Source organism: Microdochium trichocladiopsis (assembly GCF_020744255.1).
Source record: "Microdochium trichocladiopsis strain MPI-CAGE-CH-0230 chromosome Unknown B0I36scaffold_1, whole genome shotgun sequence".
Classification (NCBI taxonomy): domain Eukaryota; kingdom Fungi; phylum Ascomycota; class Sordariomycetes; order Xylariales; family Microdochiaceae; genus Microdochium; species Microdochium trichocladiopsis.
The window spans coordinates 4,066,628-4,093,040 of NW_025763544.1; the positions used below are offsets into that span (position 1 = coordinate 4,066,628).

General features: G+C 56.7%; 12 protein-coding genes across 12 annotated transcripts; 6 read left to right on the top strand and 6 right to left on the bottom strand.

Moving 5' to 3' along the window:
* Positions 1–359: 359 nt before the first annotated feature.
* Positions 360–782, bottom strand: B0I36DRAFT_16467 (uncharacterized protein). Its single transcript, XM_046148709.1, has one exon. It carries the CDS (start codon positions 735–737, stop codon positions 519–521), a length of 219 nt encoding a protein of 72 aa, XP_046018942.1. The 5' UTR covers positions 738–782; the 3' UTR covers positions 360–518.
* Positions 783–3,175: 2,393 nt separating this feature from the next.
* On the bottom strand, positions 3,176–4,871 carry B0I36DRAFT_281522 (golgi membrane protein-like protein). Its single transcript, XM_046151489.1, has 2 exons — positions 4,253–4,871; positions 3,176–4,197 (listed from the first exon to the last, which is right to left on the bottom strand). Exons 1-2 carry the CDS (start codon positions 4,568–4,570, stop codon positions 3,589–3,591), a joined length of 927 nt encoding a protein of 308 aa, XP_046018943.1. The 5' UTR covers positions 4,571–4,871; the 3' UTR covers positions 3,176–3,588.
* B0I36DRAFT_358125 (Pam16-domain-containing protein) lies at positions 4,651–5,744 on the top strand (the record flags this gene model as incomplete). Its single annotated transcript, XM_046157913.1, has 3 exons — positions 4,651–4,656; positions 5,030–5,200; positions 5,322–5,744. 3 exons carry the CDS (start codon positions 4,651–4,653, stop codon positions 5,742–5,744), a joined length of 600 nt encoding a protein of 199 aa, XP_046018944.1.
* Positions 5,745–6,398: 654 nt separating this feature from the next.
* On the bottom strand, positions 6,399–7,355 carry B0I36DRAFT_344555 (uncharacterized protein; the record flags this gene model as incomplete). Its single annotated transcript, XM_046156272.1, has 1 exon — positions 6,399–7,355. One exon carries the CDS (start codon positions 7,353–7,355, stop codon positions 6,399–6,401), a length of 957 nt encoding a protein of 318 aa, XP_046018945.1.
* A 390-nt stretch (positions 7,356–7,745) lies between these two features.
* Positions 7,746–9,298, bottom strand: B0I36DRAFT_16487 (uncharacterized protein). The gene has a single exon (XM_046148713.1). It carries the CDS (start codon positions 9,251–9,253, stop codon positions 8,027–8,029), a length of 1,227 nt encoding a protein of 408 aa, XP_046018946.1. The 5' UTR covers positions 9,254–9,298; the 3' UTR covers positions 7,746–8,026.
* A 207-nt stretch (positions 9,299–9,505) lies between these two features.
* Positions 9,506–10,917, bottom strand: B0I36DRAFT_16502 (uncharacterized protein). The gene is made up of 2 exons (XM_046148714.1): positions 9,992–10,917; positions 9,506–9,928 (listed from the first exon to the last, which is right to left on the bottom strand). The coding sequence occupies exons 1-2, from the start codon at positions 10,580–10,582 to the stop codon at positions 9,614–9,616; spliced, it is 906 nt and encodes a 301-aa protein (XP_046018947.1). The 5' UTR covers positions 10,583–10,917; the 3' UTR covers positions 9,506–9,613.
* Positions 10,918–13,368: 2,451 nt separating this feature from the next.
* Positions 13,369–14,803, top strand: B0I36DRAFT_16565 (isoprenoid synthase domain-containing protein). The gene is made up of 4 exons (XM_046148721.1): positions 13,369–13,807; positions 13,893–14,230; positions 14,349–14,505; positions 14,566–14,803. Exons 1-4 carry the CDS (start codon positions 13,470–13,472, stop codon positions 14,657–14,659), a joined length of 927 nt encoding a protein of 308 aa, XP_046018948.1. The 5' UTR covers positions 13,369–13,469; the 3' UTR covers positions 14,660–14,803.
* On the top strand, positions 14,737–15,495 carry B0I36DRAFT_16550 (uncharacterized protein). The gene is made up of 3 exons (XM_046148720.1): positions 14,737–14,754; positions 14,825–15,078; positions 15,170–15,495. Exons 2-3 carry the CDS (start codon positions 14,846–14,848, stop codon positions 15,258–15,260), a joined length of 324 nt encoding a protein of 107 aa, XP_046018949.1. The 5' UTR covers positions 14,737–14,754; positions 14,825–14,845; the 3' UTR covers positions 15,261–15,495.
* Positions 15,496–16,653: 1,158 nt separating this feature from the next.
* On the top strand, positions 16,654–18,376 carry B0I36DRAFT_379762 (uncharacterized protein). The gene is made up of 3 exons (XM_046160789.1): positions 16,654–16,732; positions 16,813–17,993; positions 18,075–18,376. Exons 1-3 carry the CDS (start codon positions 16,688–16,690, stop codon positions 18,100–18,102), a joined length of 1,254 nt encoding a protein of 417 aa, XP_046018950.1. The 5' UTR covers positions 16,654–16,687; the 3' UTR covers positions 18,103–18,376.
* A 1,298-nt stretch (positions 18,377–19,674) lies between these two features.
* B0I36DRAFT_391741 (heterokaryon incompatibility protein-domain-containing protein) lies at positions 19,675–21,100 on the top strand (the record flags this gene model as incomplete). Its single annotated transcript, XM_046161422.1, has 3 exons — positions 19,675–20,177; positions 20,340–20,710; positions 20,958–21,100. 3 exons carry the CDS (start codon positions 19,675–19,677, stop codon positions 21,098–21,100), a joined length of 1,017 nt encoding a protein of 338 aa, XP_046018951.1.
* A 718-nt stretch (positions 21,101–21,818) lies between these two features.
* On the bottom strand, positions 21,819–24,387 carry B0I36DRAFT_371337 (uncharacterized protein; the record flags this gene model as incomplete). The annotated part of the gene is made up of 2 exons (XM_046160004.1): positions 21,819–21,889; positions 22,560–24,387. The coding sequence occupies 2 exons, from the start codon at positions 24,385–24,387 to the stop codon at positions 21,819–21,821; spliced, it is 1,899 nt and encodes a 632-aa protein (XP_046018952.1).
* A 797-nt stretch (positions 24,388–25,184) lies between these two features.
* B0I36DRAFT_344561 (uncharacterized protein) lies at positions 25,185–26,412 on the top strand (the record flags this gene model as incomplete). The annotated part of the gene is made up of 2 exons (XM_046156273.1): positions 25,185–25,539; positions 25,649–26,412. The coding sequence occupies 2 exons, from the start codon at positions 25,185–25,187 to the stop codon at positions 26,410–26,412; spliced, it is 1,119 nt and encodes a 372-aa protein (XP_046018953.1).
* Between the last annotated feature and the right edge of the window lies 1 nt (position 26,413).

A 26,413-nucleotide genomic window follows, 5' to 3' on the forward strand; every position in this document is an offset into this window, starting at 1 on the left:
CGCGTTCTCTCAGCCTCCCTAAGACAAGCCTGGTCACGCCAAGATGCCCGGGACACACTCAGCCAATGTCCTAGTCGCGATTTCATCACAGGTGTCACCACTACTTCTCGTTTTGTTGCCAAATAAGCCCAGTTAGTTTCGATATTCACTCCCGCCTTCAATTCGGGAGTTTTTTAACTTTCCCTCTCGACACATCACAATGACGGGCAATTCGTTCGTGTCTAAGTGGACATGTTCCCCATCCCCTTAACGAGCACGCTGGGGTGTGTGGTCCACGGCGGGATCTCCGCACTCCGGGGCCGCCACCCCCCTGGCTCCCGCGCCCCCCATGAATGGCGTTCGATCGCCCTCTTCTTGTGCGGAGTAGCAGCGATACAGCCGCGGGCTGCGACGCTCGCGGTATGGTTCGCCGGCAGTTGGGCTCGGCAATGCTTGGAGCCTGCACGCTCAACTTTTTTTTTTGTGTAGGTGCCCCTGCTTGAATTTCACGCTTGTGGTGCCTTGCTTTATGCTTGATGTTATGCTTGGAACTTTGTTGCTTCAGACAGGCCAGAAACTTTCTCCTCAAGGGTCTCGAGATTACGCAATTGATGAATCTGGCGGTCGCCTGGCTTCAAATGCAAGATGTACGAGTCCGCTCCCACAGAAAGACTGAATGGTACCCTGCAAATGCATGAAGCATCGACCAAGTCCACATATCTGCACAAGCCAGCCAAGGCGATAGGGGGCCAGATCATCGTCAAGACACGGCCCACGTAGTATCGGGCCGGGAGGAAAATGCCGTTATGGGTCTGCGTATCACGGTTGTATGTCGGCCGGTTGTTGAAACGCATGCTGTTTTTTTATCTTTGTTGACTCGGCCCAATCAGTAATTCCACGAGGCAAGATAGCTTTGATGATCGCCGGCAGCGCTGCAGTTGCGTTGCAGTGCATGCAGGTCCATGCATCCCATGAACAGTGCGCCTGGCATGGCACGGCTGTATTTCGGACGCTGGCAGGGCAGCACAGGACAAGACAGGCCAGGACAGGACAGTAAAGTATGCTGCATCTCGTGCGAGTTATGAAAGCACTTCTTTTGCTGCTTGCACGTCCAGAGGCTGACAGGTTGCAGGTTTGCAGAGGGCCGGAAAGCTAGAAAGGTTACAGGGCATCGTCCTCTGTCCTGCCTATTGGGGCAGTTGATGCACTGCGCGCGGGCCCTCAGATACCGCTTTGTATGTAACGGAGACACCGGGATATGGAACTTTAGGATGCAACTTGGGTATCATGCCGCGACTGATCTCGAACAGCAATATGTGTCCGATCAGCTTCCATCGGGACCCCCGAGCTCCTTGTACAGTGTCATCAGCGGCTGCCCGGCCACATCCTGCTCGAGCTGCTGCTGCAACTCGTCCTGCACAGACAGCGAATGTTCTGACTGGTGGCCGCCGCCGCCGCCGTGTTGGGCAGCAGCAGCAGCAGCAGGACTAGGATGCTCCTCCAGCTCTGGCTCGTGGACTTGATGTCCCTGTGGCGCATCCTGGTGATGCGAGTTATGCTCCTGTCCCGACATCATACTGGCCATCGACACATCCTCTTCGCCATTCCCCACGCCACCGCCGGCGCCGCCACCACTGCCACCACTAGCACCGCATTCTTCCTCGTAGACGGCGGAGAAAAACTCGTCATCCTCATCAGCGCCCCTCCGCCTCTTCCTCTTGAGCCTGCTGACCTCTGCGTCCTTCCAATCGAGCACCTCTACGTGCGGCCACCGCCGCTGCCAGTGCACAATCCACTGCTTGCCCAGCTTCTTCTTGTTGTTGTTCACCGCCCCAGCGGCACCGGCGGCGTGCTGCTGTTGCTGCTGCTGCTGCTGCTTCTGCATGACCCGCTCCGCGAGGTCGTACAACTCGTCCTTGGTCGGGGGCAGGCCCAGCGCGCCCTGCGCGACCGCCCAGTCCGCGAGCAGGCTCTCCTGGCGCAGCGTGAGCCGCGACATCTCCCCCTTGAGGCTCTTGGGCTCGCGGCCCCGGGCGCGCGAGTTGAGATTGCTGGGCGGCACGCCGTAGCGCTTCGCCGCGTCGGCGACGGTCGCGGCGCCGGACTGCACGGCCTCTACTGCCTGGGCCATCTCGTCCTCGGTCCAGGTGTACCGCGTCGACGGGGTGGGGATGTGCTGCTGCTGCTGCTGCTGAGGGTGCTGCTGTGACTGTGGCTGGAGGGCCAGCCCCGCGACGGCTTGTTGCGAGAGCGGTGTCGTCGTGCTATTTGCGGTGTCATTGTTGACGGCATGCCCGGCGGTGGCGGTGTCGTCGCGACGCCGGGTGATGATGACAGGAGCCGTGGCGGCGCCTGGCACTGAAGACGCAGCAGAAGAAGCGGGCCTGGGCTTGGACGGCGGCGGCCGTCGATCTGCTACACGTTCCGCGAGGGTCGTCTTGGGCACGCCGTACGCGTTGGACGCCTTGCGCAGCGACATGCCCTTCTCCAGGATGGCGTGGACGGCGAGCTTGAGGTTCTCCTCGCTGTAGACGCGGTATTTGGTCTTGCGCTGCGGGCCGGTCCGGGCCTCTGGGCCTGGACGTCGGTGGTCTGTTGGCACTGCATCTAGTGCGCTGCTGTTGCTGTCCACGCCCATGCTTTGTGAGTGTGGTGTGTCGATGTTTGGGTCGATCAACATTGGCCCTGCTGATGTCGTGGCAGACTCAGTGCCAGAGAAGGCTTGAGCAATTGCTGGAGCTGCTGTTGTATCATGGGTGGCAGCAAGCTCGTCTCGTCTCATCGACGGGTCGACACCATGCTCGGGCGGGAAGCTATCATGATATGCTGGGACTTCAAAACCTGATGCCATGCCCGAGGGCGGGTGTTGGAGCAGGGGCGCGTCCATGGCCCAGACAGGCTTGATGAAGCTGATGGACACGGTCTGAACCGACCTCACGCTGGTGGCAATTCTCTGCGCGCCCGGGAGGATGGCCTCTGGAGGCCGGGACCCCAGCTGTTGCTTCTCTGGGGGCTGTGAGTGAAGCCGGAGAGGTCGTGTAAGTGGGAGTCGTGGTGTCCCAATTCCGTCCAGAAGGCTTCTGTCCGGAAGGGTTGCGAGAGATGAGCAAAATGCGTGAAAGGTGTCCCAAAATTGGAAATGGCGAGTTGTTGACAGTCCCTTGAAGTGGGGCCCAACGCAGCCAACCAGAGTTGAGCACGAGCATGGCATGAGAGGTACGATTGACTGTAGAGGAGGTCAAGATCTCTGGGCGCAACTGCAAGGACCTGGGCGCTCGCCTTTCGCAATACCGATAAAATAACACAAGGAGCCGCAAACTAGGCTATGCTGATCGTTATTTCGTGGCGCGCAATGCAACCTGCAGCTCGTCTAGCCAAACCCATATGTCGTTTTGAACACCTGCAGTCATGTAGAAGGCCCTCTATGATTCCCGCTCGGCACCCAATGTCCCCTCCTGTATCCACCCGAGCGGATACGCCACAGTTGTTTTCGTTATATATATACATATACACTACGAGGGCCGGCAATCTCGCAAAGCCCCCAGCATGTTTGTGCGGACCTGGAATGCCTGTCCATCTCGCACAAGACACAATAGCCTCTCCCAGTCTTCAAGTCAAAGACTTGGCCAGAGTGCCGGTTCCCCTAGAGCTGAAGATACCCATGATGCCGAAGCCCGCATAGAAGAGCATCAGAGGATACGCCACGAGGCCCCTCATGCCGCGCATCCTTCCGACAGCGCAGAACATAGCACTGGCGCTGGTCGTGCACCAGATGATCGCTGCCGTGGTGAGCAGGTAGCCAAAGATTCCGTCCATTGGCACGACGATGCCAACCAAGCTGATCATTACCAGAGGCAACAGGCAGTATCCCAGAACACTCGCGCTTCGCACAAAAGTCAAGGTGCTGTTCATGTGATCCTTGTGGTCATCGCTTCCGCCACTGCTGGGGTCCCCCGGGTAGCCAGGACCTGCCGAGTATGGCGGTACAGCATGCGCCGCTTGGGCCGCAGTTGACCCATCTGGAGACATCAAGGACAGAATTGTATGCAATCCAATCGAGCCAACCAGTCCCAGACCATAGATATAGCCGAAATGCACCTTGCCGCTGAAGAGCAGGAAAGTGCCGAACATGAGGAAGAAGAGGATAGGGCCTGCAAGGTCGGAGTCGTCCATGATGTGTTGGTCTATCCGCGCGAATGGGTTGAGGACGGCTAATGTCTGTACTCGGTCAGCACAAAACCGTGGGCACTGACCCGGAGTTACGGCAGCTCACCTTTCTTTGGATGTGGTCAAAGTTGACTCCCAGCTCCTCAAGCAGCGGTGGCTCGCCATCGTAGCCTTCCGTGGAGAAGGCAGCTAACCAGCCTGTCCGGAGGCCACCCTGCTCGCCCATGCGCCCACTGACACCAGGAGGAGCGCCAAAGCCACCGAAACTTGCCTGGCCGGCAGGAGGGGAACCATAGCCATAACCTCCTTGCTGAGCCGCGCCGTGCGCGCCGGGCACTCCGGGTGAATATGTTGACGGGTAGAACTGGAGGTTGGAGTCGCCGGCCCCTTGGAATTGGTTCGGCCCACCGTAGTACTGCGCCATGATCTGCGGCGCCCTTCGCTTTCCGTCGTCGACAGCAGGGTACGTGAAGAGGTTATTTCGAGTATGTGCTGGCGGTCGAGATGATCGTAGAGGGGGGATGCGAGTAGAGGACCCAGTACAAGCACCCTGATGAGTGATAGTGGGTTCTTCCAAAGGAGTCGTGCCAGGAGGACTCCCTCAAGCGGTTCCGGATAGGCAACAGCGATCTATAATCGGCGCGGTAGGGTGGTGGGCTGCCCAGTGATGTCGTCGGAATTGTGTCTCGCAGACAGGACAGCTTAAGCTTGCCCACCCAGCTCCGTGCTCAGGGAAGTGGCCAGCAGTTGCTTCGTCACTTGGTGGGGTCCCATTTGCCTACCCGGTAATGGGGCCTTGGCCGCCCTGTGCCGCCGCACGAGGGAGAACAGCGGTGGCACCTTCCGCACGCACATGTTCTGTGCTAGGCTTACCCGGGCTTAGCGCAAGCGGAACGGATCCAAAGATTCTCGCCAACATTCAAGTCCCAGGCGAGAATCGGCAGACCTCAGCACCTCTCCCCACGACGACGACGACGACGACAACGACTACGACGACGACGACAACGACTACGACGACGACGTACAGCTTCGCTGCTGGCCAACACAAAACATGGTGCGTACAGTACATTCCCGCTCTCCTTGTGTCCCTTCCTACCTATCTGCAGCCACAGGCAGTCCCTGTCTTGCATGTCCACCTCATCTACACAACTAACATCGGGTTCCCCCCTCCACAGGCACACCGTCTCATCACCCAAGTCGTCCTTATTGGCGGCCGCGTGCTCGGCCGCGCCTTCACAGAAGCGTACAAGCAGGCGCAGGCATCATCGAACTACCAGCGCGCGCAGGCCAAGCTCAACCCGAATGCCGTCTCCGCCCGCGCCAGCCTGTCGAGCGGCATGACGCTCGGCGAGGCGTGCCAGATCCTCAACGTCAAGCCCCCGCAGAACGGCCAGACCAACATGGAGGAGGTCATGTCGCGGTTCAAGGCGCTCTTTGACGCCAACGACCCGCAGAAGGGCGGCAGCTTCTACCTCCAGAGCAAGGTCCTCCGCGCTAGGGAGAGGATAGAGGCAGAGGTGCGGCCGGCGATGGAGAAGGCCGCGCAGGAGGCCGAGGTCAAGGAGGGGTGGAAGCCAAAGGTGTACAAGGACAGGTAGTCGAGGTGGAAGCACAGCCGATCCCGAAGCCACCCAGGCGAGACGAATCGACCCTCGGAGATCACACAGTCAAGGTTGTCAGCTGTTTTCAACGACTTGACAGAGCGCCGCCACGACGACACACCAGCATGGAGCCACATAGGCGCCCCCAAATCGATCCGATCCATACCGACGGCTCAACATATTTTCATCACACCACTCTACATTCCCAGTCAACTTGGACGTGGGCAGCCGGTCTCCACGACGCAGTCGTGCCTTGCTGCAACAGCTTTGATCATGACTGCTTGAGCACTCCGCGCACACACACACACACATACGACACTATTCTAGACAAAATCTCGATTCCTTTAGCGCCAGAGGCGGAGACCTCTTGTACGATGTACCTGTATGAAAAGAAACGGTAGAGGCACTGTTGAGAGCGAAGCGCAGGGCCATGGAATAGCTTTGAGCAGGCAGTGCTCTTTGGATTTTACAGCATGGCCATGCACATATCACACAATACAACCACTGTATATTATTCACGCCTGGATCATTACCGTGTTAGTTGGAAGATGCTGCGTGTTTGATATTAGAGGCCACACTCTCAAGTCGGCGCAAAAGCCACCCCGGTCAGTTATTCATGAGTATCTTGTGTGGCATCGTGCCCTTGAATATCTACCAAGGCAGCACATCGCCATTGTAGAAGACCATGTTGCCCCCAACGACCTCGCGGTCCAGCGGTCCGCCAAGCACACTGACCATGCCGTCACAGGCGACCGCAAAGTCTACCAGGTACGCGCTCGCCGCCTCGAGCGTCAGGCCGAGCCCCTCGATCCCGGCTTTCCCCAGGTCCGTCTCGACGAGCCCCGGGACCAGGGAGATGCACGTCAGCCAGGAGCCCTCCTCCGCGGCGATGCGCTTGGTCAGCCAGCCCGCGGCTGCTTTGGAGGTTCCGTACGCCGCGTTGGGCAAGGGGAGCTGGTTTCTGCGTGGGGGGGTTTTTTCAATGATGTTAGTCTGGGACTGCGTGCGAACTTGAGAAGACAGGGTGTGGCGGGAACCAAGGCAAGCGCCCAAGCAGAACAGTTGGACCAAGGGCCCGTCAAGAACACTTGGCTTTGAAAAAAGGACGGGCTCAGAGGGAAAGAGAAACACAGAGAGAGAGAACACGCACGCAATTGAAGCCGCGGTGGTGCCCATTGGAGCAAAGATGGGCGTCCCCTTGGACTCCTTGAGCAGCGGCCTTGTGGCCTGGAACACGCTCACCAGGCCGTACACGTTGGTCCGGATGTGCGCGTCAATGTCGGCGATCTTGACGTCCGCGACAGCCGGCCAGATGTACGAGATGCCCGCGTTGGCAATGACAATGTCGAGATACTCGATCCCGTGCTTCGTCTTGAGCTCGGCGACGGCGGCCGCGGCGTCGGTCTCCGAGTCGGCGTCGATCTTGACGATGATGAGCTTGCTGCCGGCGCCCTTGGGTAGCTGTTCCAGGGAAGTAGAGGATGGGCTTGACGGGTCGCGGTTTGCGGCGATGACGGTGTGGTTTGGCTTCAGCAGGTAGCGCTCGAGCAGGCCTCTTCCGAGGCCGCGGCTGGCGCCGGTGATGAGGACGTTGGTGGACGCAGACATGGTGCTGAAGTGTCTGTATGGGTGGGTTCTCTTTGGATCGATGAGGTGTAGTCCTGTTCTGTAGTCTAATGCCTTCTCGTATCTTTCATTCACGACGGGAAAGCACATTTATATACTTTCCCATGAGTCGTTCCGCCATATTCAACAGAACTGGCGAAGACCGCTGTGGGATTTCCAAGACGGTATTCCAACTCTTGGCGGCCATGGGTAACACAATGCCGGCTGGCTGAGCGTGAATTGTCGAGCATGAAGTTGGTAAGCTGCTTACAGAGGTGCCAGTTACATAACAGTTTGGCAAGGTAGTGTTCTTGCGCCGTTCTGAAATGTGTTGGTGTTTGATGTGGAATACACGTATCCGGGTTCCGGCTGTCAACTAGTGGCCAATGGCATAACGCTGGATACGCGTATTGGACCCTGGCTGGCGCTGGAGGGTCCTTGGCTGTCCCGCCCCCCTCGAAAAGCCAGGGACAAATGCCTGATCGCAACCCACGAGGCTCATAGTAAACGCCTCGTGATGATCCATTTCTAAGCACAGATATCTCGCATTGGGATGACAAATTCAAAGGCTGCATCGCGGCGCGGACCTCGTCCACGTGGAAGGGCTGTGACGGTGCGAAATGGACCGGGGCTTTGGCAACCAGGTCAAGTGAATAGGCTACATACACGTGCCTTCACTTGGAGATTGCTTGTGCAGCCAGAACACTTCGAGCGGGTGATAACTGCAACTGCTGTTCGGGCCACTCGAGCCATTTGGCCCAATATTCCCCAAGATGCATCTTGATGCATCGAAAGAGACGTGAGCCTGCATCTCCGACACACCAAAAGTCTCGACCTCGGTGAAGCAGCACGGAAAAGTGCGCGAGAACGACGAGGGCTTCGGGCCTGCGCCGGGCCACCAGCTCATTGTATTCTGGTGTCGCTCGAGTCGGCCATTCCTGCGCGATAATGACCCAGCGGCCATGCTGGTGGCCACTCTCAAACATGTCGATGAGGGCATCGATGGCCACGCGAAGCACTTCTCGCGAGGCAGCCGTCACATCGGAGATGTCTAGGAGCGCCAGCAGCTGGGAGCACTCGCTGCTGCGACGTTCTGCAGCCCTGGCTGACGCCGAAAGATCTCTCTTGGACACGTCCCACATGCGCACGTCGCACCCGACGCGCTCGCTGACTTGGTCCCAAATCGGTGTGGCAATCTTGCGGATGCCCTGCAGCAGCTTGAAGTAATGCGTAAACTGATCCAGTCCAAGCGTTGGGTTGGCCCAAGTGGCATCCTCTATCTGGGTGAGGTCGTACAGCACGTGCAATCCCAGAAACGAGGCAAAAGTGAAAGCCGCCATGGCCTTGTCACTTGGGATGCCGGCGTCTGCAGTCTCGGCCGTGAAGAGAGCAACAGCACGGGTCTGCAGGCTGGTTGCCTCAAGATGGTAGGCTTGCCGTGCCTGGGCGTCTGTCAAGGTGCTGGCCTTGTGGGCGGCAGCGATGGCGAGGACCTGGTCCATGACATAGCGGCTAGCAAACCCCTCGACGAGGGCAAGCTGGCAGGCATCATACATGAGCGTGTTGTAGATCTGCATGTCGTTGGCCATGTGGTGCTCAAAGTGATGCATGAGCTCTAGGTGCCTCAAGGTGAAGTGCTTTTGGTGAGCATCAGGACCGCTGGTGGGATCGGGGGACGGGGAAGCGGAAGAGGCATTGTACGGTTCGGATGAGCTGGCAGCAGTCAGATCGCGATGCTGTGAATGCGGTTGCGCTGGACGTGATGCGCCGGAGGACAGAAACGAGCAGGAGCGTTGTGCGCGGGTGCAGTTGAGGCAGGCCGGGCGGCTCTCGTCACATCTCATGTGCCGCTTCTTGCACTCGCTGCAGCCAAGCCGGGACTTGCGGTGGGATCTGCGCATCTATAATCAAAGGCGGCTTGTCGTGCGCACAGCAAGACGCACTCCATTTGCAGCATGTCATGATCATGATGGAAGTTGAGAAAGCGGGACGGCTGCCTGCGTTTCCGCAGCAGTGGCAGGCCCCAGTGGGCTGCTGCGGTGCTTGCCACAGTGCTCGTTCTGGCGGGGGTTCACCCCAGCCCAGCCTATGGCAAACGCCGCATAAGTGCATCCCCGTCACGCACCTCAGTAAGCCTACCATTTCATGCGACAGGCTACCATCTCGGAGTGCCTTTCATTTGTTTGTTTTGTTTCTTTTTGTTCTATCTTCTTCTTCTTCTAAATCTTCTTCTTCTTCGGAAGCTGCAGGCAGAGCTCATCTCATCGGGTGCGCACGCATCGCCCTTCACCTCTCCCCCACCCGTGGAACATGGTCTTGTCGCCAAACATCTTGTCCACCGTATAAACCTCGATGGTGAAGATCGTCTTGGAGATGATCTCGAGCAACTTCTCCGACTGGGTCGCGTTCTGCTCCAGAATCGCCTCCTTGTCAATGTCCAACGTGGAGAACTCACAGATCTGCAGCCAGTCTGGACACGGCAGCTCTGCTCCGTCTCCCGATGACCACCACCCGTGGTCCAGCTTGTATCGCGTGCTGCGCAGGAACCCGCCAAACTTGGTCATCATGGGGTTGTGCTGTGTCCGCGCCGGTCAGCACTTGACATCATCATGCCTGTCTCTGGAAGTGGACTCACGTACCGCTTTGTAATAGAACTCGTCAAACTCCTCTTGTGCAACCTCGGCCCGGAAGTCCCAGGTCACTATCAACAGGCACCTGGTCTTCTCTGCATGCGAATCCGCGGCGGCCAATGGCCCCTCTCCCACGTCAGCGCTTGCAGCCCTTGAAGGAGGTAGCGTCCTGTCTGGCAACATACCCATCGTCGTCTCGCCTGCAGGCTCATAGGAGCTCAGGATGTTGTAGAACCGGCAGTCAAAATCGGCCAGGTCCATGTACTGACCACCGCCTGGCAGGAATTTGCTCTTCCCGGGCATGCCCTCGTCGACTTCGGGTGTGTGGAGGTAGCTGAGGTCGTCCATGACGAAAATGCAGAGGGTCGGCCACTCCTCACTCTGGTCTCTGGCTGTCGACCTCATGGCACTGCGGATGCCTTTTAAGCCAACCATTGCCGGCAGCATTTCGGTGTCGTACCAGCTGAGAAACGTCGGCCAGCTCAGCAGATCGCGCTTTTTTATCTTGGACCCGACCCAGAGAAGCCCCGGCCCCTTGAGATCCTTCAATCTCGGATTCGTCTCCGACAGCGTCATGGTCCTGTCGGCCGAGATTGCCATGATTCCGCTTCGTTGCCCGGTCTTCCGTGAGGACTTTTGGGGAAAGTGGAAGAAGCCTACACCCTGGTGAGCTCACTTTCTGGGACGACTCGAACGTGGACCCAACGTAAGGCGAGGTCAACGCAGACCAAATACGGGTCAAATCAGGTGAAAAGGAGGCTGCAGGTGTTCGGCAGACTAGCCCCCTTCGAGCTGGCGATGCACCTCTGGTGCAGAACCCTGAATCCCCCTAGAGCTGTTTCGCCCACGAGCTTGCGGAGCGACCGCGCAAGGGGTTGCCTTCCCCAGCACACACACGGCCACCCCCCGTTGTGGGGCAGATCAGCACTGCTGGCATGCTGGCCATTTGGCAGGCTTCCAAGGTGAATGACTAGCCAGACTTGATCTCCAATCTAGATACTGTGAGGGGTATGAAGACAACTTGAAGGCCGTTCAATCTGCTTTCAGCCATTGAGCTCATCATTGGCCACCTGGCAGTCTGCGGCACCCGGATTGTTCTACAAGCAATTTGCCGTGCTGCTGTGCACAAGGTTCTCTGGTGGTCTGCCACTTTATCGGAGCCAGGTGATTATTCACAGGGCAGATCCCTTCCAAAGCTACTCCAGCATGCCGCTAGGGATTGGTGGCACGGCGCCGTGGCTGGCAGGCTGGCGTGGTCCCTCAGACTACTCCATCCAGCACACCCTCTGTCACGATGTCAACGAGACACCACCACCTCGAAGTGCAATCCGTCAAAACCTTAAATACGCCTGCCCCAACTGTTACACGTCAATCAAGCTCCGGCTGGTTCCCTGAGGCTTGGCTGGGCAATGTATCAAGATCAGCGTCCCAGCTGGAACAACAAGGTTGGTTTGATCCAATTCCCCACACAACACACGGCAAAACACGGCCCTCCAAGGAGAAGCTCACTCATGTGCCGTGCCACGTCTTCGCAGGACACGAGAGCAACGTGGGGTGCTCCGCGGCCCCCACACACTCCCCTCCCCGGCTTTGCATGGTGGCAGATCCGGTATGGCCAACAGATACAGTTGATGCAGATACTTCCGCAACGAACGAATCATTTCGCCAGCGAACAACCAGGGATTCCCCTGCGATCACAGACTTTGCCGCTCAAATCATGAATGCCCTCTGCTGTCGCGTGAGACGCCAGCCGTGGGCTGTATCAGAAGCTCACTCGAATTGCATATGACGACTGTCCGAAACTGATCCAGTGCCCTAGGCTCTCTTTGAGCACCCTTCTACAACTCGTTGTAGCCGTCAAGAGGGCAATCTAGTTGTCAGTTAATTCACCATAGAATGTCTGATCTCATCATCAATCCGGCTCCCTTGAAAGATGAAGCACAGGAAGAGGAACGGGGTAAGTCATATCCTTGTACGCAGGCAAAATCCGACGTTCCTGCCCTTACTAGGTTAAGAACTAGAGCAGACGGGCCATAGCGGGTGTTACACATGGCCTCACTCGCCGCTATGTGCCACAAACTAGCGCGAGACTGATGCATCAGTATACGGCGAGGCCTGCAACTACGATGCAGGATATCTAACGTGCCACCTACAACAGTCGGTATTATTTTGCCACAGCCAGAAACTGCGCGAGACCTGAGATGATGTAATAATGGCGAATGCGCAGAGGAGCGGCCTCAGTCTGGAAATCTTCGTTACTAACGTCAAACCTTTGAATGTTTAGCCGGAGCAGACCGCCATGCACTTGTTTATGCAACCAATCAGGGTGCCAAGTATGTAATAGGTCGTTTTGAACTTTGAAAGAGGCGCTTCAGGCGTTGTGACTAAAATACATCAAGATGTGCTTGAACGAGCAAGCTCGCTTCGAAGCCTGTGTGCAGGAAGCCGAGGTCTCGCAGACAACGTCAATTCCTGGATCAAACCCCTGAGCTTCTTTTTTCTGATGCATCATATCTAGCATTCTGACGGGAGGAGACTGATTCTTTCCTTCTGCGCACCTCAGCAGAGCAACAGCGAGAAGTACCTACCTTGGGCACCATACTAATTCGTGCCTCTCTTGTGTCATACAGACTTCGGAATGCCGTCACTAAATTCATAAGTTTGACCTCTTGTCCTTACGATCGTGTTCAAAACAAGACGAATGTTCCATCAACAGTCTAGGTGTCCTTTTCTATCCTCTTCCACTTTCACCAAGATTGCAAGAGCAAACGATGCTCACCATCGCTGCTCGTATACGTTGGGGAGACACTAGCTCAACAGCGGCTGTCGTATTTTGGTCGATCCGATAAAGACGGAATCCTACCTCATTTAGGGCTGATGGATTACGGCTATTATGAAATAGTTCACGATGACGTGAAGTGGAAGACAGGGATTGAAAATAGCGGTAAGCGGTTCTGTGCTGACAAGCAGGTCGTATGGAGCCCTGCCTGTAACCCCAGTGCTTGCAACCAACATCGTACGACACTTGTATGCAGCCGAGACGCTATCATCTGCACGGTGGATTCGTGCGTTGCCGTGTTCCAAAACAAGAAGCCTGCGCGATACGACAGTTGCAACGAAACCCTACCCACTCCTACGCAAACGAGGTTTGCGGGAACTGCACACCCTCTTACCCCTGCAAGCTGCCGTGAATGTAATGCAACAACGACAACTTCTGTACGCGCGACACATGCGGCCCATGCACCAACAACGCCTCGGACCCGAACTCGTATGCAGGGGACATGCGTGGGACCTCGAATCTGCACCATCCCTGTATCTTCTTGCTGGACTTGATCTTACCTCACCATACGGGGTCCTGACTCTTGGCTTCACACAGCCCCCTTTCGAGTCAAGTATGCATGGGCCGTCTTGAAAAGCATTAAGCACGCCAACTTAACCCCTCTTTTGGACGACTTTGAAACCATTCAACAACTACATCGCGGACGACATGTTGAGACTATCGAACAGGGCAGCTTCCACTGCTAGTTGGACGTGGCGGGCGGTAGCCGTCAGGGCCGCAGCCAGTAGTCTGTCGGCCCCGGTGTTATCCACCACGCGCACACGCTGCGGCTCTAAAACCCCAATGTCCATGCGTTATTCGACAGTCACTGCGGCTTCGATTCCGACAACAGCAGTACCTGATAAGCCTCGCGCAGAGGTGTTGAAGATCGTCAAGGGTCAGGAGTTACGCATTCCGGACATCGAGAAGCTGTTCGACGGCTGGCAACGACTCGTGAGCCCTCACAGGAGCTCAGTCACGAACGTCGTCAATGAAATCGTGCAAAAGTACGTCAGGACTTGGAATATCCATGTGTGCCCATTTCCCGATAGATCAGTCTGGTTTGCTGACGACGGGGACATGGCAATGCAGGTACGCGGTCTCGCCAAAGATCAGGCACAGGCTTACGAACAACAACCTGGACCTGCTGGTGGCGACTTGGTTTCCGCTCGCCTCGCCAGAGAGGCTCGCGGAGCTGGCCCAGTTCGTGTGCTGGATGTTCATCATTGATGACGAGATTGACAGCATAAAGCAGGCCAACGTCAGCATCGAAGAGTTCAAACACCTCTGGAGCGAGGCGCTGCGGGTCATCAGCGAGAGCTGCGGCTTGCATGGTCACGAGGTGGGAGCAAAGTTCGAGCCCAGCAAGTACCAGTCAGCCGAGACCTTTCGGCCATTTGGGGAACTGTTGATGACCCGGTATTCATTTGGTAAGTGCAGGGCAACCCATCAGCCTCTGAGTCGTGCCATCAGAAGTGGCAGAAAAAAAGAAATAATTCCAAGACTGCCCAATTCTGACTATTGTATACTTCTTCCTGCAATGTGTAGACCAACGGCAAAGATTTTGGGACGAATTGGAAACAACGGCAAATGCATATATCCAGGAGTACGGATTTACCAAACTCGACTGGGTACCAGACTATGAGGCCTATTGCGCCGGCCGGTACGGAACCTCCTGCATGGCGCAGAATCTTTCAATGTTTGAGTAAGTCACCGGGGCGACGTCTAGGTCTTGATAGAGGCAAATGCTGATGCGATTCCGAAGGTACTCCAATGAGTCAAACATCCCACAGGAGCTCATGGAGTCTCCGGAGCTGAAGTCGCTTTGGAAACAGACGACTGATCTTCTTTGGATGTGAGTGCATGCTTACTTCAGATACTGTCATGTCCCGAAGGGCGGCGAATTAACGCAAGGCCAAGCACCAACGACATTGTTTCTTTCAAGAAGGAGATTGTAGGTGGTTCCAGACTGCGTACTTCTGTGTTTGATTCTGCTGGGCTAACTATGACTTCTCTGGTTCAAGGCCGACGACTTCGTCGACAACATGATCGTCATAGCTGCCAAGCCAGATTATCATCTCCAGAGCGGCTTAGACCACTGCATTCGACAGTTGACTAGTGCCATATCAAAGGTGGATGAAGCAGCTCGGGTCCTCGAGGCCAAGTATCCCATTCAGAAGACAGAAAGTGGCTCTGCCAGCAACGGAACAGTTGCAAGGGATATCCAGAACTTTGTTGCCTGCTGCCGCAACATTTCCGCGGGCATGTGCACCTGGAGGTACCTCACCCTGTTCCCCTCCCCTGCGTGACCACATGTTTTCTTGTTCTGGCAGTGCTATTCGCACAAAATGCTGATGGCCGGTCTCCAGTTTGTTGACACCAAGGTATGGCGTTCTAAAGAGTCTGCGATCTGCTGATGGAAGCATCACGTTCACTGCTGGAGAAGCTGTACCAATCTGAACATGCCAAAATCGGGGGTAAATGTCAAAGGATACATGCCAGAATGGTTGTTGAGCACATCCCTCTGGCCTATGGCTAGACATTATATCTCAGTAAGCGCCGGCCAGACATTGATGGCTTCAACGGTCCCGGACGAGAGACGAGACCCCGGACAGAATCATACACGAAGACCTTGTTCCCGCATGATCAGGGGATACCGCGACTATCCTCTTTTGTGAAATGCTTGAAAATCAGGTTGTCACAATCTTTGCTGAGATCAGCCGTGGATCACGCAAGCTGCCGATCTCAGCGTAGATCAATCCGACTTTCACTACCACATCTGATGCTTTTTGTCTCGATCACGAGCCTTGATTTGCCTACCATGGGGCCCTGGACGCAAGCTGCAATTTAGTCTCTGATGCAGGCCTCCAATTTCTTGGAAGCGCATCGAGTCGCGGAGCAGTTGATGTACCCCACCGTCGTGTGTACACCGTCGAGTGTCCCCTGTATAGGGTGAAGGCGTCCTATACTATGACAAAGAACTCCTGTTTGGGTCCAGTATGAGCAGTGTGATGCACTTTTGGCTTCATGCCATGCCCCTGTGTCCGACTGCCGGGCTTTGATGGGCAAGTAGACGCGCCTGGAAGAACCGGACCAATGCGTGACGATATTCCCAGCCGTATTCAGTCAAGATTTGGGCCAAGCCGAAGCAAGTGCCATTGAAGTGTGTGAGACGGCGGCCTTGGCGAGGTCTTCGACTCTCTTGGTAAAGCTTGAACGATGGCGCAACCGGGCAAGGACCCGGGGACAGAGCCAGTACTGCAACGTGAGCCGACGCCTGATCCTGCGCACAAGGATAAATGCAGCAAAGGCATCGAGATCGCTTGTAGGGAGTGAGTCAGCTATTGCCCCAAAAAGTCCTGATCAGGTTATTCTCTAGCACAGCCGGCCATGCCAAGACCGGGGGCGGTACAACTTGTTGTTAAGCACACAGTGAAAAACTGTGCGCGCACATGATTGGTACTAGGGACTGATATTGGGGACCGAGAACCTCGAGTCACCAACAGACCACTATGGATTGGCCTTCAACCTGTCACAAAGGCAAGTTGAAGACTGCAGGCTGTAGCCTATAAAACAACGATGCCTGGCCTCCTGATTTCACTTTCAAACCTCGGAAGCAGCACTCCCTCTTATCGTCCCACACAGAGCACATCTCGACTTCGTTTCCCATCATGATTGCCTTCGGCGCCGATTCAAAAGCGCTTCTCGCTGCGGCGGCGGCCCTGGCTTGTGCACGCCTTGTCGCAGCCAGTCCTTTTCCGACTGCGACTGCTGCTCCACGTGCGTTGAGGCCCAGGGACGAAACCCCCCAGCTTCCCTTTGACCCAAACACCACGCCTGACTGCAGCTGGTGGTGGGACAATGATGGATCCATTGCCTGCGCGGACATGCCAGAGGAATGGGGGATCAGCCGGCAAGACTTCCTCGCCTGGGTAAGCTAACCTCCTACCTTAACAATAATGCCATCCGGAGGGCTGTTTCCCACGTCCGTTGAGCCCTGACACCGAGGCAGAACCCGTCCATCACAGCTACTTGTGGCAACTACATTACTGGCCGATCGTACTGCGTGGAGGCCCCCTCTGTCACGCCTCCCGAGGGGCCATCCAGCCAGTCTTCCACCACCACCACCGCCACCACTACTGCAAGCCCGACAGGCCCTACCAACGGCATTGAGACGCCACAGCCGATCCAGCCAGGCATGACGCAGGATTGCGACCGCTTCTACTTTGTCAAGCTTGGGGACACGTGTGCTGGCATTGCCTCGCAGTTTGGCATCAGCCAGCAGCAGTTCCAGCAGTGGAACCCTGCGGTCGGCTCGACATGCACCGGCATCTGGGCCGACACGTATGCCTGCGTCCATGTCGTTGGCCTGCAGACGTCGAAGACGACGTCCAAGCCGACAACGACGTCCACGCCTGGCAACGGGATCCAGACGCCGCAGCCAACACAGCCGCAGATTGTCAGCAACTGCGACAAGTTCGTGCTGGTCCAGGCCGGTGAGACATGCGCCACCATTGCCGCCAAGAACGGCATCACGGAGCAGCAGTTTGCCGCCTGGAACCCGTCTGTCGGATCGACGTGCACGGGGTTATGGGCCAATGCGTATGCCTGTGTGCACATCATCGGCCTGGCCACCACAACAAAGGCAACCTCGACGACAAGCGCCGGCAACGGCATTCAGACGCCACAGCCGACGCAGCCGTCGATGGTCACAAACTGCGCAAAGTTCCACAAGGTCTCCAGCGGCCAGACCTGCGCGCGGATCGCCGCCGACGCCGGCATCACCGTCTCGCGGCTGCGCACCTGGAACAAGTCGCTCAGCGCGGCATGCACGGAGCTCTGGGCCAACGCCTACGTCTGCATCGGCACCATCGGCTTCGCGCCGTCGACCAAGGCGACGTGCTCGACCTCAGACAAGACCTGGGGCGACAACAAGGCCGCCGCGGTCAGCAACGTGGCCAAGTGGTGTGACGGCAACTCGAACACGGACGGCAGCGGCGGCTTCGCCACAGGCCAGACAAAGTACGGCTGCTACAACGCGCCCTACGGGACCAACAAGATTGAGTTCTGGGCGCGCAACGATTTTACCATCGGCACCAGCCTGTCCGTCGCCAAGTGCAACGACATTGTCAAGGTTCCCATTAACAGCTGTGCGCGCGGCGGCACAGCCGTACAGGAAGGCTGGTGGGTCAAGTAAGTGCCCAAAACGAGCTCCTTCATGAAAGGTCCCGTGTGTGGATAAAAGTCGGCTAATCTTGCTCACGACATATCTAGGGCCCTTATCACGGCAGGCAAGTGTTAGGCATGATCAGCAAGTCCGTGATTGCAAAGGCTGCTGGCACATGGGGCATCTACGCAGGTGCGACGGGCTGGGGTTATGTTGTGGACTGCCTGTCTGCTGTTTTATTTTTTTTCATTCCCGTAAGGACATGGTTGCCACATGCGCATAGATGCCGTCACAGGCGGTTTGCAAGGTGTACCCATCACTCTGTCGTAAATCAACTTCTGTGGGCCACCGTCAATGCCTGACTTTTTGAGCTGGAAGTCTAACGTTGCAGCGCTTTGGCTAAAGTAGCGATTGACTTGCCGCTTCCGCTCTAATTAAGGACTATATAGGTACTTCGAAGGGCGCTAGGATAGCATGCGACGCCTTTGTATCGGAGTCTTATGGGCTCATAGAGGATATTCGACCGTAATTGTTGAGACGTGATTGATTCCAGTGGATTGGAAGTCCTACCACTCAGCCACTTAGCGGGACGACCAAGGTTCCGTGGCCCTATTACAGACCTGAGGCGAGCTGGAAATGTCTTGAGGCAATCCCTACCCAGGCAAGGGCAATCTTGGTAGCCTGTGAGTTCTGACATCACTCAAGGGCTATCCGTGTTCTCGTTGGTCATTGGGTATGTGAGGAGCGGCCGCAATGGATGGTCATGGTCAGGCCAAGAGAGGGGTTTCCGCACGTGTGCTCGGCATCTTCCGTCGCTTTTCTCCTGGAAGGAACTTGATATTTGTCTAAAGGCTTGGAGGTCCGGCGTAGAGAATCCTGTGCTCGATGTGGCCTACCAGGAATCAGCTCTGGCCAGCCCTAGGTCGTCATGTGGATGTCTAATGTCATACCAGTCAGTTCCTGCCTCATGCGGCATCCTGTAGTAGGATTCGCTTCCCTGTCCAGTCCATGCTTACCATTGCTACAACCATGCGGGTGCTTACACACACCGAGCCGTACCGTACCCCTGACACCCCCAGCTTACCCTCCACAGGGCACTAGACAGCCCAAAGATCAAATTGGGATGCCCTGTACGGTCCTTTGCATCTGATTCGCTGCCAGCGCCCACTAGGTCCCGAATGCGAGTGATGGTATTTTCCAAGCGTGTCTTTCAGCCCTATCCGCTGCCCTGCCATTTCGCTAGCCTCCTTTCCAGTTGGAAGGAATCCTTGCTCATAACCTTGCACGGCTGTCAGCTGGGCACAGAGCAGGGCTATGCTAGCGTCTCGGCCACTCTCCTGCCCAAACGGGAGCCAACCCACGCCAGGAGTGGTCGAAAATCGATCTGCGTGTAAGTCCTATCTGGCTTGCTCGAATTCAGCAGCATCCAGGCCGAGGGATGGCGAAATTTTTGTAAGTACTGCACAGTGCAATGAAGCAGGATTTTGATCAGCCTGAACGCCAGGAAGTATTGGGAGATCAAGGCACTGAAGATGATCTTTGCCGTTCATGATCTCGGGCGTCCCAAAAGGTATAAAACATAGAGTCACTGAGCTAGGTTTCCTGATGAAGTTGCCGTCTCCATGCTCGGGCATCCTGATCATTACTTGCATTCGGCCCGCAAAGGGGCGACGTCCAGCTTCGTTGTACCTCATCAGCACCAATAGCATGTCGTCGAGCGCCGCCACAGCACCTACATTGGGTGCATGGCTTCAGCTCTTGCTGTTGGCTGTGCCCCTATCAAGCGCCCAGACCCTGTCGCAATTTGAGCAATTTCAGAACTTGGCAAAGCCTTGTCCGGGGGCTCGCAAGTCTGGAGTGCCGCCAAGCAACTGGACTTTTTACCACGACATCGACAGTCTCTCGGTCTGCGCCGAACCAGTTCTACTTGACTACAACCTTTACACGGATCTCCTAACGGAAGGGGCGCACCTCACAATCAGAGCGTGCACTCTGGGTGATGCCGCTAGCGAGGCCAACTTCCTCGCCAACGATGCCTCAGTTGGCGCCCTAGGTCTCAGTGACTTGGGCCAGGTTGCTCGCAGAAGCAATACGTCCTTTCGTAACATTACGTGTGGAGGCGGGACGTCCGCAGAAAACAAGGCGGCAGTGACGATTTCGTCGTGGCAGCAGAATGATTCTACGCCACCCTTCAGCGACATGCCCGGCGAGTATTTACTCCAGGGCCTATCATACCTCGGAACATACATGAAGCAGCAAGACGCAAGCTGTGACAAAACTATCTCGTCCTCAACTTTCAAGCAAGCGAGGAAGTGGATCGCGGATTGCGTAGAGAACCATCCACACTGTCGCAATTAACATCGTGCTCTCAGACGAGACTTCCGGCCGAGCAGGCTTCTTCGCTTGAGTGAAGGCTCAGAAGTTGTCGTTCTGCGCGAATTCGAAGACTCTGCAAACGAAACGCCGGTTTATATGACTCTCAGCCATTGTTGGGGCCACAGCATGCCTTACCGATTGACAACGGCAAACCACTCGCAGCTTCTCAAAGTGGGCGCCCCTCTGGCCGAGCTTGGGGCCACGTTCCAAGATGCTGTTAAGATTGCGCTTGAGCTAGGGGTAGGCTATCTCTGGATTGACAGCTTGTGCATCATCCAGGACTCCACAGAGGACTGGATGACGCAGTCCGTCCAAATGCAACAAATATACAGCTCCTCCTTCTGTAAAACGTACGGCGATACAACAAGTCAGCGCCGCACATATAATGTTCATCCGGCGGCTTATCCGATACCACGGCCGCTGACTAAGTAGGGCCCTTCTCGGTGCTTGGATTGCTCCCGCCGTTAGGGCACGGCCCGTCCGGCACTTGTTTGGTCTGCAGTATGCATAGCTCTGTTAGCGGGATGCATGCGCCAAGATATCCTCCGACCCTTCGACATGACCGATGTGTGCCCGTGAGTGAAATTTCAGAAACGCGTCATTGTCGTTGTCAGACAACTCTTGGCTCTTGCTGTACGTGGAGGAGAAGCAGCCAATGTCACGAGGAAGCATCTTCGACGTCAGACTCAAGCTGGAACGCCTCTCGCAGAAAGTTGTCTGGGTCATCGTCTACATGCTGATACAAGCACATTGTTGAATTTATAAGCCACAAGACCTGCATTGGATCAGGTTGGTCGACTGAAGCCTTCTTGGGGGTCATGGAAAGCAATTAAAAACTTCTAATTACCCAGTATGCTACACAACACTCACCCAAACATCAATCCAGGAATACTTAAAGATTGGGGAAACCTTGGCTTGGCCATCCCCGAGAAATTGGACGGCTCGAGCTGTCAAGTCCCCTCATGTCGAATACGAAGCATCATCGGACGGGAAGTAAGCACAACCTGCGCGCTCTGGACTGCTATAAAGTTGATGAGCGTGTCAGCAGTCGCATTGGGACGTCCCCCGACCTATAGCTCACGAACTCTTGTCACCAGCTGTCGCCACCTCGCATCCGGTGAGGAAGCCAAATTCAACAATCACGCTTGGCCGATATGCAGGGAGTGTCCCCGCCACACGTAGCGGGGGTCCAGGTTGGCTATGTCTCCTGCTGCAGTACTTGCATTGAGGCATTCCGAGTTTCAATCGTTCTGCTGGCGACCAGAATAATCCCGACCTTCAATTCTTGCGCTAAACGATGCTCTCTACCCCGCACGCAAGCCAGCCTGTCCTGCATAGAGTTTACAGAGCTACATCCTGGTACATGCAACCATCCTACACCTCATATGATGCTCGGCGGTGTATGATGAACTTGTCCCAATCCTAGGGCCGCACACATTCAGCGCAACACAGCCGCAAACGCGTCAGCTTACATATTACTGCACTTGGATGTCTTCGCAGTCGAACGAGGCAAAGACGCCATCCTGGACTTCGCTTTTCCTGAGAGCTGGTCATCCAGGAGTTTTGTGAATCGCATTAGCACTTTTCGGCCTGTTCGGAAGGGCTGGGCATCTTTTGGAGCACGGCACGGTGCCGAGAGGCCAGATGATGTGGGCATCGATGGGACATGTAATACTCCCAAAACACGACAACAAGAATAATAACATCAGCGACCGTGGGACAGGCCAACAGCCAAAGAAGTGCGATACACATGGATTCAAGCACGTGGCGCGCACAAACCGAATGTATGACACCAAAGCGACCCACCCCTCCAATCCAACAACACGTGTGCCAACTGCTGCCGGGCCACCCCTATGCCCCGGACCACCCACTCACACCGACAAACAATCAAGAACATTTTCCAAACCCGCCCTGACACCCAGCACCGCAGTGATCGCCCGAGTCACCGCACCATCCATACTGCGAACAACAGTCCCCGAGCCCCGAGCCCAGACATATGTACCCCTTATCGCCACCACACGACCCGTCCGGGCTGATCTTGTCCGAGTTCGCGGCACACCCGGAGCTGAACCCAGTCTGACACCCCGCGCCGCAGTGACCGGCCGTGTCGCCGCACCAAGACGAACTGGAGCAGCAGGAGCCGAAGCTGGATCCCGCGCAGGTGTACTTGTTTGTGCCGCTGCAGGTGCCGTCCTTGCTGACGACGAGGGGGTTACCCGTCGGTGTGGAAGACGGGGCGGATGAAGTCGATGGACCTGCCGAAGAAGCAGAAGTAGTGCCTGACGCTGTTGTTGTCGTCGGCCGGCCAATGCCCGTAGCGCTGGGCGGGAGACCCGAGCCGCCCTTGACCATGACGCAAACGTTGTAGCCCGCCTTGAGGCCCGCACATGTCGACCCCGTGCCGGCTACCGACGGGTTCCACTTGTAAAAGTCGCTCAGTGCGATCCCCTTGCTCCTGGCAATGGACTCGCAGGAGTCGAGTGACGAGACGAGCCACAGGTCACTACAGTCTGCAGCGAGCCCGCTCTGCGTCGGGGCTTCGACGGGTGGCGCGGTCGGCGAGGGGCCGGCACTCGTGCGCGTGGTGGGCGTGCCGGGCACGCCGACGCAGTAGTACGTGTCGTCACGGATGCCGCTGCAGGTGCTGTCCACCGACGGGTTCCAGGACACAAAGTCGGTCTGGCTGAAGCGGCCAAACATGTCGGTAATCAGCTTACAGTCGTCGCCGTTAGTCGCCTGGTACCAGGCCACGCAGTTAGCTGTGCTGTCGCCGGGGGTATTGCCTGGCCGGGTCGACACGGTGGGAGGGGCCGGCAGGGCGTCGCCCAAGCTGCCTGCCCAGACACAATAGTAGACGCCAGTCCACAGGCCGTCGCAATTACCGTTGAGCACGGGGTTCCATTGGAAGAACTGGCTGCGGCTCATCAGGGGGTTCTTGGCCAGGACGTTATCGCACCGGTCACCAGCCTTTGCAAAGTGCCACGACACGCAGTCGCTGGGCATGGGTCCGTGGCTGGGCACCGGCGTGAAGTCCGGCAGCTGGGACGTGACTGTGTCCGTGTACGACGAGCTACCCGTGGGGATGACAACGGGGGTTTCTGGGTTGTTGAAGACGATGGAGGCCTGCTTTTGAGGCTGCAGGTGGATGCACACCCACCAGCCGAGCTGGAGGCCCGAGCAGTCGTCCATGAGGCTGGGATTCCAGTCCAGCAAGTCGTCCATGTCCATGCGGTAGCGATTGCGGATCGACTGGCACGTCTCGCCGCCACTGACAAGGTGCCAGTCGTTGCAATTGCCGGGCTGGCCTGTCTGCGTACGGCTGGGTGGGAAGCTGGTCTCCGCAGACGTGGACGTGATCTTCCAGCTTGTGACGGGGTGGGCGATCGTGTAGGGGTCTGTATTGCTCGTCGGTGTGGGCGGCTTGGTCGAGGACTTGCTCGCTGTGGATGAGCTTGTCGAGGATTTGCTTGTCGTGGATGGCCTGGTAGTGGGCAATGTCGGGTCGACGCCTACGCAGTACGCATAGTCGGGAAGAAAGTTGCTCGCACAAGTCGTGGGGACATCCGGATTCCATGCAAAGAATTGCTGGGCCGTGATACCGGCCGCTGAGTACGCAGAGTAGCAGCCCTCTCCGCTGACGGCGATATGCCACTTGTTGCAATTGGCAGCCACATTGGGAAGTGTCTTGATTCCCCCTGACGGAGGGGACGGCTGCTGGGTGGAAGGGGCCGTCGACGATGACTTGCTCGTCGTGGACGACTTGGTTATGGATATGGAAGGGTCGATGCCGACGCAGTAGCTGTAGTCTGGGAGATAGTTGCTCGCGCAGGTCGTGGGGACATCCGGATTCCACGCAAAGAATTGCTGGGCTGTGATGCCGGCCGCTGAGTACGCAGAGTAGCAGCCCTCTCCGCTGACGGCAATGTGCCACTTGTTGCAGTTGGCAGCAATGTTTGGGAGCGTCTTGATGCCCTGTGCAAGCGCGAGCCTGCTTTGCATCAAAGCAAAGACGACGGCAGCGGTCGACAGCATAGTACGAGCCATTGTGAACGTTGTGGTTGCTGTTGTGAACAGCTCACCAGCATCGAGGAAGGGACAAGAAAGCTGCCCAGGTAGACAATATCAGAGAGGCGGCGTCGAGACCCTGACAGGCTTGCCACTCTTGTCCCGTCTGGCTCCAACACCGGCTCGGACCGGATGTCGTGATGGTCAAGCCTGAAGGAAAATCACAGCGCCGAGAACTAGTGCTGACGACCAGGGATTGAAACCCATACCGCGAAAGCGGTGAAAGCTGATGGTCTTCAGCACCCCTACGATGGCACGGTCACTGTTGCTACAAGCGGAAGGAACAATTTCGCTATAGGATATTCACGCTAATACCCGCGCGATGGCTTTGGTCACACCAGAAAGCGCCCCTGCAAGGACTATTACCGGACAGGTATGTAGACCTGCATCCGGGCCGAAAAGAGCCAAATTTTCAGAAAACCAGCACACCGTTGACATGATACTGTGCGACAGGGGTGCCATGGTTCTAGACTACCCCTGATGGGCGGGCCCGCGGCTATATAGCCTGTACGCTTTTCTGGGGTCGAGAACGGGCCTCGGCCGACCACCCTTGGAGGCCATCCTGAACCCCCCTGCACGCCATACATGGCAGGCGGTCTGGGTGAGGACGGGATTGGAACACAGCAATGTCCGTCGAGTGTTCCTGATGTGCGACCTCACGGGAGATGGATCGCTCCCCAGAACTCCTCTTGGTTTGGTTCCCAGATTGAGCTGCGTCCTTCCAGCATTTTCTCTACGCCAGTTAATCATTGCTAAACTGCCACACTTACAGGATCATGGCACTGATGGCAGCGATGCTTCTCAAGTTGTTAGTCGTCTTCTGTTGGCTGTCCACTGGCATCGACGCCAGTGGCAGAGGCTTCCAGCCTGCGCTGAGAGCACCTGGGCCCGGCCCCAGCCTGCGCTCCAACAGCACCCACGCTCACGGACCGAACAAGCGCTTCGCCTCATTCGAACCCGGTTCAAACAATAACCTGTGGCCGGGTCGCACGATCACCTTCAGCACCGAGAATTTAAAGGACGTGATCAATGCCGCGACGCAGCTTAGGAGAGCACAAGCTCTCTGGACAGCGAATGGGCTACCAGATGACTTCCAAGTGGAATACATCTCAAGGACGGAATGTGAAAAACGTGAGTCCTTTACTCGGGTGCTGCCCCGTTCCCTATGATGGAGAGCTTCTATCTATCATCACAATGTTGTTCTTTCAGGCTGACCAAGGTGCTGCTCTGACCCGGCTAGGACGATCCACATGCCTCATGGTCAAGTACGTCAGCAAGGGAGGCTTCTCGTCAAACGTCGGCATGCCGCCAGTGGACAGCAAGGGGGACTCGGACTACAAGGGTCCCGTGATGACGCTGCTGACGGAAGATGCTGAAGGGAGGCGTGCGCTCAACGACAACCCCAGTGGAGACAAGCTCAACGTCGTCATTGCCCACGAGCTCGGGCACGCCTGGGGCCTGATTCACGAGCACGCAAATCCCGTCTACTGGAAGAGGCTGTACCACAACGATGAGCGCTGGGACGGCAACGCGTTTTGGAGCCCCAACTTTGTCTGCACCAATATTCCTGGCTACAGTGCCGCCAAGGGCAGGGCCCAGAAACTCATCGATGCGCCGGGTTCCAAGTTCAAGACCCTCAGCGCAGAAGACATATGCGTCAACTGGGGCCTTGCCAAGGCGGCAGATTTCGCCGCGTCCGACTTCTTGCCAGGGAGAACCAAGATCTGGGCGGACAGAATAGACAAGGCCCAGGCTCAGGAAGAAGATGTCGATTGGGACTCGATCATGATGTACTCCACGTTTCATCTTGGTCCGAACAACGGAGTCCTGTACAAGCCTTTCCAAGAAGACACGATCCCGGAGCGCACCAAGCCGTCGCAGCGCGACATTGCGGGTCTCATCGCCCTGTACGAGGCCGGATACAAGCGTGAGGCGCGGGGCCCGTTGCACAACGAGCAGGACAGCGCCGAGCTCAGCGAGTTTCGCAAGCTGACCTGCGGCTAGG

What these genes read in the sequence shown, in the direction of transcription:
- B0I36DRAFT_16502 (XM_046148714.1), bottom strand. Translation starts at nt 10,582, where the DNA reads ATGGCAATCTCGGCCGACAGGACCATGACGCTGTCGGAGACGAATCCG. An exon ending in ACGAGTTCTATTACAAAGCG is followed by an intron (nt 9,929 to 9,991) that starts GTACGTGAGTCC and finishes GCGCGGACACAG; the next exon opens with CACAACCCCATGATGACCAA.
- B0I36DRAFT_16550 (XM_046148720.1), top strand. Translation starts at nt 14,846, where the DNA reads ATGATCGTCATAGCTGCCAAGCCAGATTATCATCTCCAGAGCGGCTTA. An exon ending in GCGGGCATGTGCACCTGGAG is followed by an intron (nt 15,079 to 15,169) that starts GTACCTCACCCT and finishes GCCGGTCTCCAG; the next exon opens with TTTGTTGACACCAAGGTATG.
- B0I36DRAFT_16467 (XM_046148709.1), bottom strand. Translation starts at nt 737, where the DNA reads ATGATCTGGCCCCCTATCGCCTTGGCTGGCTTGTGCAGATATGTGGAC.
- B0I36DRAFT_16487 (XM_046148713.1), bottom strand. Translation starts at nt 9,253, where the DNA reads ATGCGCAGATCCCACCGCAAGTCCCGGCTTGGCTGCAGCGAGTGCAAG.
- B0I36DRAFT_379762 (XM_046160789.1), top strand. Translation starts at nt 16,688, where the DNA reads ATGCCAGAGGAATGGGGGATCAGCCGGCAAGACTTCCTCGCCTGG. An exon ending in GGCAAGACTTCCTCGCCTGG is followed by an intron (nt 16,733 to 16,812) that starts GTAAGCTAACCT and finishes ACACCGAGGCAG; the next exon opens with AACCCGTCCATCACAGCTAC. An exon ending in CAGGAAGGCTGGTGGGTCAA is followed by an intron (nt 17,994 to 18,074) that starts GTAAGTGCCCAA and finishes CGACATATCTAG; the next exon opens with GGCCCTTATCACGGCAGGCA.
- B0I36DRAFT_16565 (XM_046148721.1), top strand. Translation starts at nt 13,470, where the DNA reads ATGTTGAGACTATCGAACAGGGCAGCTTCCACTGCTAGTTGGACGTGG. An exon ending in GTCAATGAAATCGTGCAAAA is followed by an intron (nt 13,808 to 13,892) that starts GTACGTCAGGAC and finishes ATGGCAATGCAG; the next exon opens with GTACGCGGTCTCGCCAAAGA. An exon ending in GATGACCCGGTATTCATTTG is followed by an intron (nt 14,231 to 14,348) that starts GTAAGTGCAGGG and finishes TGCAATGTGTAG; the next exon opens with ACCAACGGCAAAGATTTTGG.
- B0I36DRAFT_281522 (XM_046151489.1), bottom strand. Translation starts at nt 4,570, where the DNA reads ATGGCGCAGTACTACGGTGGGCCGAACCAATTCCAAGGGGCCGGCGAC. An exon ending in TTGACCACATCCAAAGAAAG is followed by an intron (nt 4,198 to 4,252) that starts GTGAGCTGCCGT and finishes GACCGAGTACAG; the next exon opens with ACATTAGCCGTCCTCAACCC.